We start from the raw sequence: 9,962 nt of genomic DNA, 5'->3' as shown, positions 1-9,962 counted from the left end.
TATATATATATATATATATATATATGATCGGAGCACATACTCTCTCTCTTTTTTTTTTGTAATATATAAGATAATGGGGTATATAAGAACAACAGGGCCGGGACGCATCAAGATCCGCTGTCTGAAGAAGGGGATTGATACCTTCTTGGCTTGACGCACATGACTTGGATTAGCCGGCGACGTTGTTAAGTTTGCCCTTACTCTCCTGGGACATGCATAAATTTGTTTGTTTGTTCCTTTACGTCGTGTATATACATGCCACTGAATCATGACTGCTACTGATGCTTCCATTATAAACTATAAGTACGACTTCTACTCTAAATTGTAAGTTATTTAAACTTAGCTTTTCTACATACATGATTTTGTAGTATTTATTTTGATATAGTGTGTATCTTTATTTTATCGAAGATATGGTGTACTTCCACACAGCGGCGGATCCCGTAAATATTTTAGGGGAGACTGAACAACGCATAACTTAGACTGCTACTCGATCTTAAGTCTCAGCCCCCCTGCACTATAGAACTTTACCTAAAAATTCATATGGGCTCTACAGTGTTTTCCACAGCTCTTCGGTATAGGTAGGGGGGGGGGGGGGGGGGGGGGGGGCTCCACCGTTGGATCCTCCCATGCTCTCACAGTCCTAAAATATAACATATTTTCATTAGTCCAAAGTCAATCCACCTCATATTTAACTAAAATTATATGAAAACATATTGAGTTTTCTGGTTACGTAGCTTTTTATGTGGTGCTCTGCATGTCATGTGCACCGGATATCACGACAATACACAAGCCTACGCTGTGCACGAGATCGCATTATCTGTTTGTTGTTATACTTGCTTTCAAGGACAGGATGGCGACCATACCAATCAATCAAACCAAAATTAGGGACACATTTTCTTCTCCCATTCTCCCTCCTTACAATCATTCTATTCTTGCAGTGTAGGTACACCCATGTTGTTGCCATTAATTTATTTGCTATTATGGAAAAAAATCTAAAGGGCTCGAAGTCTCGAACCGCAAGTTCCATATAAGTAATGATGAATCTCTGAATAAATAAATCAATTATTAAACTTGTCTGCCTGCTTGAAAGTCCCAATTTGGAGATCACCTATACATATTTTTAGGGGATTGGAAATAAGCAATCTGTTGGGAATGCTATAAGAGAATAAAGGAATCATTTGCTACAGTTTCTCTCAAAGCTGGGCATGCAGCTGGCCAATAATACAAGTCAGTGGCGACTGTTTTTGTTTTATTTATTTACGTACGGGTCCCACGCTTAGGATTGGAGCAGGATGCCAGGATCTAATAACCATTGCATCACTTTTTGCTAAGTTTATGTCTCTTCTAGGAGGCGGTAGGAGAAAAATAAAGCTAGTTCCTTGCTGGGCTGTACATGCCCTTACAGAGACAAGCATGACAATTCTTTTTATAGTAGCTAGTGAAACAAACAATCGTTGTGGTAAAAACCTGGGGAAAGGGGAGTGTTGCTGTGGGGAAGAAAATGCATTGAGAGGACTAATCTGAACCTTACTTGTTTGCTAATTCTAGCTAATTGCAATGTTTGTTTAGAGCTTGTTTGCCATATTTGTTTGTCTCAGACTTTTGAGTTCAGATCGTTATGCGGGGAAACTTTAACATAACAAGATCTATTTGTGGCCATACAATATATAGCTTAGCTGGGCGTTTGCTGCACATGGCTTGCCGGCAACACTGAAACTTGTAAAATATAACTTTTTATTTTTGTGTTGAAACTGAACATACGATGATTGCTATGTATAGCTCGCCACAGCTAATATATATATATATATATATATATATATATATATATATATATATATATATATATATATAACAGGAGGGGTGAGTATAGAGCAAGAAAATAAAAGAGATTTTTTTTAGAAGGGACGGTAAAAGCTTTGTCGCGATTTATATTAGACGAAGAAATTGAAAGCTTTGCCGAGATTTATAAAAGAGGCTTAGAATGAAAGATTCTGAAACTCCAATAATAGCATTGCTTTAGAAATACTATCTTTTAGAAATTACAAAGTTTGATGTTTTCAAACCCCCTATGGGATTCTCAAACCAAATTATTTTGCAAAACTGTTTTGTAAAACAAGAAAATATTGTATCCAACAAACTTTACTGACTGATGGCGTGTGCTTCTAGTATAGTAGCACATGCGTAGGTTGCAATGCCAAATTAATAAGAGCTGCCTCGTTTAGCAAAACTCACCCACATTCTCTGGCTCTAGACTTCACACTGTGTAGTGACCACCGTACGTAGCGCGCTATGTGATGATCGAAGCCGGAGGTACATGATGAATGAGTGCCAAAGATGGACAAAATCTGTCTAGCGCATGCATCTCAAGAGAGAATAAATATCCAACGAAATTGTATATCTTCACGGATGAGCACGTGCACTGTGACGTGACAATATGAAGCTTCTTTTATGAGCGTGTACGTGAAACACACAATGGAGTCATGCATGTACGATATGATCACAGTAAACGTACATTGCTTCCGGCCGACAATTTCACCCAAAGTAATAAGGGTAGCCACACAATTTGTTACAAAAAAAAACAGTCCATAAAGCCTCCAAAATAGTCCATATACACTACTGCAAAAACTCCATCCCACTTCCGAGCACCAATTCATAACCTTCCTTCACCGTCGGTTTTTCTCGGAGTTTGTGAAAGTGGGTAGTAATAATCAGTCAAGGTTAACACCACCAATTCATAACTGGCGGTGATAAACATCATTACCACGGGTCATCATAGCTTCGAGGGAGGAGCAACTGGTGCAAAGGCGCATAAAGCGGATGAGATTGTTGCAGGAAGAAGCTATTGGGCTTTGAGATCCTTTTCTTTTTTAATTCCAAGCGGGATTGTGGCTTATTAGAAATAACTAAAGCCTACTTCTCTAAGGTGTACCCATAAAAACCACTTGCATCACGCAAAAAATCGATGGCGCCCCCATGACTATACAACCGCTGCTCTCCCCCGTGCCAACACTTGCATTGGCCCCCTCCTCTCTCTCTCTCCAGCGGGCGACCCATCGGTGGCTAGAGGAGCAAGGATCTGATCCCTTTGTCGATTTAGGTTTTATTGTTTCCTTGTTCATCTAGGGTTTGGTTTCTGGTGTCATCAACGAGGTGGCGACGATGATGGTGCATTGTATTAATGTCACTCTAGTATGTCTCTACCTCGACCAAATTCAATTTGGCGTCGACGAATGGCCTGTGATGAGAGTATGGCTTGACAGATTGACCTATTTGTTCTCTTCGGATTTTGGCAGCTGGTGTGTTGGTCAAGGGAAGCGATCGATTAGATTTTAATGTGGTGGTTTCGACCTCTTCTTTTTGATCTGTTGTATAGCAAAGTACGACATCTCTAATACTCTGTTCTAATGGTGAAGGATTGTAAACCTGCGTTTGTTGAACGGTTTCTCCAACCGATGGTGAAAGGTTTCATAGTGGATACTAGATCTCGTTGTCAACGACAAGCATGGTTTTTGCGAGATTTTTCGTAGCCATATTTGGCGGGAGTGTGTGCAAGTGTCGCTTTCTTTGCTGTGTTTATAGTTCGATTTTCAAGTTCAATTGACAATGGACGATCAAAGAAAGAAGACGAACGGATAGGGTTTTGATGTACTCTTAATTTGTAGAGACCGTTTTGTGTCATGATGTCCATTTTTTATACTAGCCGTTGATTTTCTTAATATATATATCAGATATGGGATACTCTTCTGAGTATCTTTTAACAAAAGAAAAAAAACTTAGGCTTTATACATTACACATGCTCTAAGAAGAGGAAAGGGAAAAGGCGGAAAAAAAAGATTACTACCTTGAATGGCATGTATCCATCTATATACTCCATTTGTCTCTAAAAAAGAGTTATTCTTGCTTCCCAAAAGTCAACAACTTTTAACTTTAACCAAATATATTTTACAAAATATTAATATTTATGGTACATAATTAGTAGCATTAGGTAGATCGTGGAATATACTTTTATAATAAACTTATTTAGAGATATAAATGTTGCACGTGTTTTCTATAAACCTAGTTAAAGTTGAGAAAGTTTGACATTTATTTTTTTTAGACGGAGGGAGTACGTCGATGGGTCGATGGTCAATGTCGACGGTGGTTGATTTTCTATAAATATTGCACGTATTTTCTATAAACCTAGTAAAAAAAAGTTTGACCAATACGATTCACGTAACGACTCTTTTTTTCTTTAGAGACGTAGCGAGTACGTCGATGGGTCGATGGTCAATGTCAACGGTGGTTGATTCGATAGACGGAAATGATATACAGTGGCACACACAGCTAGCGAGGGTGGAATGCATGCATGCCTTTTCGTGCATGTGCCTTGGACGAAGTTTGTTGCGATCCGTGGTGCACTGCACCTGCAGTCCTGCACCCTGCCGGCGGAGATCGACAGCGGAGCAGCCCACGAGCGAGGTGTGTGGCTAGTGGGCCCCCAGTAGTACTGTACGCTGTACGCAGCAGCAAATGCAACGTGCTGGATCGTCTCTCACCAACCAAACCAATCACAGACGACACACAGAACCCTCTTGGCCTCGCCTCGCCCCCGGGTATTTTAGCAGCCCAACGCTGCCAGTGCTTGCGACTACATACACAGCACAACACACCGGTGTGGTGACTGGCCTGCCCTCTCCTCCTCCTCCCTCTCTCCTCCACCACCACCTCTCCTCTCCTCTCCCTCACTAGTCACAGCTAGCTAAGCTATCATATCGAGGAGGAATGGAGAGGGTGCTGGCCAGGGTGATGCGGCGGCGGAGCTCCCCGCTGTCCGGCCTCCTCCACCAGGGAGGAGCAGCAGCTTCGGTTGCGCCCGCCTCGCTGCAGGACTCTTCGCTCTTGTCCCACCACCACCACCAGCACACGGCCGCCGCCGCCCTGCCGGGTCTCAAGATCTGCGACTCCGCGTCCCAGGTGCATATATATCCTCAGTCCTCACTCGATTCAGTATAATCCTCCACCGTCACAGGCTCACAGCCTCAACATCATCAGTTAATTATGTGTCTAGTACGTGTTTAGTAGTGAATTAAAATGCAGCGTAGCGACGGACTACCCTGGTAGTAATATCTTGGGCCACGGCCGGTGTTTATTTACGGCTTCTTTAATTTTTATTACCTCTGTGTTTGCCAATAAAATAAATAGGGCAAAGATCCCATCAACTAGCTACTCCTACGTATCTTGTGGTTCATTGGTTTTGGTCTGATTAATTTATCCTCCGTATATTATATTTATAATACATCTACATGCAGCTGATTGGTCGGACCCCGATGGTGTACCTGAACAAGGTGACGGAGGGATGCGGCGCCCGGATCGCTGCCAAGCTCGAGTTCCTGCAGCCCTCCTTCAGCGTCAAAGATAGGTCGACAGTCCTCCTTCTCTGATCCCACCTTAATTAATCTACTGCTAGTAGCGCCCACACGCAGGATCTCTCAACTCCAACCCAATACTCTAACGCCAAAAACAGCTACGTACTGTACGGGTTATCATTTGTCTATTAGTAATTTGTTGGGATTTGTCTATTAGCTTGCCGGTTGGTTGCATTGGTTGGTTCAATACTTGCAAAATACTAATACTCCTACAGAATAGTAAAAGGTTCTCTTCTATATATATATATATATATATATATATATATATATATATATATTAAAAGCTTATTGGATTGTCGCTTCCGGCCATTAATCAAACAGAGGGGACCGCAAATCTTCTCTCTGTTCCACCATGGAGTAAAGCGTGGGACGGATGATGTACTCTTTAATCTTTATTAGGGGTCCAATTTGTGTAAGTGTGTGTGTCTATTAGATTCATTTTTATTTTCGGATATATATGGAAATTACCCATTTATGTTCATGTATACTTTCACTCTCAACGTCCACGTCCAACATATCCATATTTCAAAACTGGAATTCGGGTAATTTTTTTTGTTTCGACTTTCCAATTGAATCAACATAATGTTGAATACGGAAGTGGTTTTCTCAGATATTAATTGTGGAGTCTCCAAAGTCCAGTTTCATCAGTAAAACTAACTGAATTCCAAGGGCTCACGTTGGTCCTAGGCATATCTAACTGACAGTAGAGATGAAGACTGATGCACCTTCGTTCCATCACAAACATGCATATAGAGTACTTTTCAAGAATAAGACTAACACCGCATTTATATTGGTGTAGACTTATCCTCCCTAAAGGATAATGGGCATGGACGAAAGGATAGAGAGAGACCCCAACTTGTGGTGTATAAGGAATGAATATATGGAATGGAAATTTGCGGTAATGATGGATAGTGATTTTAAATGGGGACCATTATTGGGTTTTTATGGGGACCAATATTTGGTGTCTGGAGTAATAATACTACTACTGACAGTAACATTCAAGAGTGCCTGATGCAAGAATTAAGAGCCTCTTTGGCAGGGCTCCTGCAGGGGCTTCAGCTCCGGCTCCTGCAGGAGCTGTGCCAAACACCTGTTTTAGAAAGGGCTCCGCATGGGGAGCCGGTCAAGAGCCGGAGCCATTTTTTGCGTGTGCAGGAGAAGCCTCAAAAACGAGCTTCGCGCGGCTCCTTGCTGTGGGTTCACGTCGTCTAGTGCGAAGGAGCCGTTTTGCCAAATGTTTTCCAGAACGGCTTCAGCTCCTCCTAGAGGAGCTGCTCCTTCAGAGGAGCCAGAGCCGGAGCCATTTTCAGAGGAGCCAGAGCCCTGCCAAACAGGCCCTAAGAAAACAACATCTTATCGCTTTCGGCAGATGATAGCAATTGGGGATGAATGTCCTGTCTGCCCATTAAAGTCAAGGAAAACGAACCATGGGAGCTCATGAGCCAAGACGATTAGACACCAGATTAGTCCAGTTTCTTTTCTTTTTCTTTTCATTTGCAAGGGAGTCCATCTATCACTTTCAAAATTGGATCAACTATTGCCCCCAGTTGCAGGATACAGGGATCTAGGATGTTAATGTATGGAGTACATATGGAAATAACCGGAGATGGGATATGACTGCATATGTAACTTGGTGAAAATTTAAGGGTTGTCACTGTCTGAATCTGATACATTTGGTTGAGTAATAATCAACAAATCAATTGTGATAGCATAGTGTAATTAGGTGGATAGATGAAAGTATGCACTACAGTTATGAATAAAATTTGAAAAATAATTTCAATGAAGTGCTAATATGTTACCACCCATATACCAATTGATAATTGTTTCCCAAAAATCGATCTTCAACTGCTAGTCTGTTTTATATTTTATCTACAAACTGATATGCTCTTGAAGATCTTCATCTGAAAAGTACTCGCTGCATCCTCCCCTTTTGCTGGTGTCGTAGTTCATTATGAGAAACTTCACGATCATGTTGGCATATGATCCATGCACGGCTAACCGTGCGATGCCTATTCTAAGAGCCAAATAATTCATCAGAGTAACATATTTACTTGTGGAACTATGATTCCAACGACTGATCTTGATACTCTTTTTCGGGTGTGCTTTGATCCAGACCAGCAATTTCAATGTTGGAAGATGCTGAAAAGAAGGGGTTGATCACTCCAGGAAAGGTCAGTTATCACGAACAGTTCATAAAAATTATATGTAGAATTAATATCTACCTCACAAATAAGAGGAAATAACAACTTTGCAAAAAAAAGAACACCCTACTTCGAATTTCAGTATTTTTTCCCTCTAGCAAAGCATTAACTTGATTGCACACTGAGATGACATTTATGACACACACACCAAATAAATCACTTGTTCAACAGACCACACTGATCGAGCCCACATCTGGGAACATGGGCATTGGCTTGGCGTTCATGGCTGCCCTAAAAGGGTATGAACTCATTCTTACGATGCCATCATACACCAGTCTTGAGAGGAGGGTGACCATGAGGGCCTTCGGTGCAAATCTGGTTCTTACAGACCCAACGAAAGGGATGGGTGGAACAGTGAGAAAAGCAGCAGAGCTTTATGAGAAACATCCTAGTGCATATATGCTTCAACAGTTTCAGAATCCTGCTAATGTCAAGGTACTCTCCCTTTCTTCTTCTTTAACAATTTTGCCTGATCTGGCCATGAGTTTCACTTTGTAGAGGTAGTATTTAGTACCCAGTTGATGCTGTTTCTTAAGATTTACTGACTGAATCTGACAGGTACACTATGAGACAACGGGTCCAGAAATATGGGAGGACACACTTGGACAGGTTGATATTTTCGTCATGGGGATCGGGAGTGGCGGTACTGTCACGGGCGTCGGCAAGTACCTCAAGGAGAAGAACCCTAATGCAAAGGTACTATCATAGACTAGACAGAAAAAAATCTCATAGCTAGATGCTCATATCTCATAGCATGTACATGGAAATTTGCAGATCTATGGAGTTGAACCTGCTGAAGCAAATGTTCTGAATGGTGGAAAGCCAGGTGAGCTTTGGCATTCTATAAAAGAACTACTTTCCCCACTGTGCATGGTTTTAATATCTTTTATATTGCTTACCGAACCTAATTGCAGGGCCTCACCTCATCACTGGAAATGGAGTAGGGTTTAAGCCAGATATTTTGGATATGGATGTAATGGAAAAGGTTCTTGAGGTAATTCTGAAACTATTTGTAGTCGATGCTCTTTTAAATTCACAAAGACTATGTAATTATGTAATGGTAATTGAATTGGGCATATGACAGGTTAAAAGTGAGGATGCTGTTAAGATGGCTCGAGAATTAGCAGTCAAGGAGGGTCTTTTGGTAAGTGAGACAAATAAGTAGTGTTCTCTTAAGAAAGAAGAAAGCCATTAGGAAGACCTAATAAAACATTCAAAATCTAGAACTTCATCCTGAGGTGTCTATTTTGAAATTTAGCATTGTTTAATACTCCCTCCGTTCCTTAATATAAGCCATATAGATTTCTAAAGAAAATTCCAAAATATAGATACGTATCAGCTCCCTACGCCAATTAGTTTGAAAACCTTCTCACCATACATAGCACATGCCCCCAACCAATCTCTTAGATTTAGGAAGCAATCTGATTGGGAGAGAGAAGATGGCCTGATTTTTTTTTTCCTCGGTCTCATATCCTTCCCCAAGCCGTGTGTTAATATTGGTGCTAAAAACTATATGGCTTATATTAAGGAACGGATGGAGTATTGTTTTGGAGGTGGTGTGGCACGTGGATGCTGCACCATGAACCAATTTTGAATTAAGATAGATGCATATTGTTTTAATAGACACTGAACTAGTTAAAATATTTGCAGGTTGGGATATCATCAGGAGCCAACACTGTTGCTGCTCTTGAGCTAGCAAAGAAGCCGGAAAACAAAGGAAAACTCATTGTGGTATGTGACACGTATCGAATCCTTTTACATTGCTTTACAATGTTGACATGAAGGCAATTTCAGAGTACTGACCAGTGAACCATTGGTACAGACTGTTCTTCCAAGCCTTGGGGAGCGATACTTGTCGTCTGCGCTGTTTGATGAGTTGAGAAAGGAGGCTGAAGCCATGGAACCAGTGGCAGTGGATTAATTTGGCCAATCAAACAGGGCACTGGAATCTGGATATTTGGTGCACAATAAACTCGCCGGCAGATATGTTACAACTGCCAGTTTACTTCCATTCCCCTCATCCCATTTCTATCATCGGTCTGTCATCTCATTTGTGAACCTTGTGTAAAAAACCAAAAAAAAAATAGAAAATGTTGAAAAAGAGCAACTTTAGTCTCTAGACATTTGTGATGGTTATTTCTTGGCTTCTGGGTCATTACATGGCTTAGTTCAAACCAGCATAACAGGTGTAGATGCAATTTTGCACCAAGTAGTAGTCAACTCACAACAGCAAGTGATTCAGCATGCAACTCTAAGATTGGACTTTGGAGGCAATGCAAGCTGTGAGTACTATTATACGAGATTAAGGAAAATCTTCTGCCGAAGCAGATAATTTAGCAAACTTAAGCCCGTATAA

The 9,962-nt window shown here is 41.2% G+C and overlaps 1 protein-coding gene across 1 annotated transcript; it reads left to right on the top strand.

The window, feature by feature from the left end:
- The first annotated feature begins 4,627 nt into the window (after nucleotides 1-4,627).
- Nucleotides 4,628-9,725, top strand: LOC136494393 (bifunctional L-3-cyanoalanine synthase/cysteine synthase 2, mitochondrial-like). Its single transcript, XM_066490562.1, has 10 exons — nucleotides 4,628-4,953; nucleotides 5,289-5,398; nucleotides 7,519-7,576; nucleotides 7,778-8,041; nucleotides 8,165-8,302; nucleotides 8,381-8,432; nucleotides 8,521-8,600; nucleotides 8,691-8,750; nucleotides 9,257-9,337; nucleotides 9,429-9,725. Exons 1-10 carry the CDS (start codon nucleotides 4,762-4,764, stop codon nucleotides 9,525-9,527), a joined length of 1,134 nt encoding a protein of 377 aa, XP_066346659.1. The 5' UTR covers nucleotides 4,628-4,761; the 3' UTR covers nucleotides 9,528-9,725.
- Nucleotides 9,726-9,962: the final 237 nt, after the last annotated feature.

Source organism: Miscanthus floridulus, chromosome 11 (genome assembly GCF_019320115.1).
Source record: "Miscanthus floridulus cultivar M001 chromosome 11, ASM1932011v1, whole genome shotgun sequence".
NCBI classification, from domain to species: Eukaryota; Viridiplantae; Streptophyta; class Magnoliopsida; order Poales; family Poaceae; genus Miscanthus; species Miscanthus floridulus.
Note: the sequence above shows the minus strand (reverse complement) of the source record. Positions and strands in the feature narration are given on the sequence as shown.

Excerpts from the sequence above, each read along its gene's own strand:
- LOC136494393 (XM_066490562.1), top strand. The coding sequence starts at position 4,762 with ATGGAGAGGGTGCTGGCCAGGGTGATGCGGCGGCGGAGCTCCCCGCTG. Across the intron at positions 8,042-8,164 it reads AGAATCCTGCTAATGTCAAG|GTACACTATGAGACAACGGG; the intron begins GTACTCTCCCTT and ends TGAATCTGACAG. Across the intron at positions 8,601-8,690 it reads TAATGGAAAAGGTTCTTGAG|GTTAAAAGTGAGGATGCTGT; the intron begins GTAATTCTGAAA and ends GGCATATGACAG.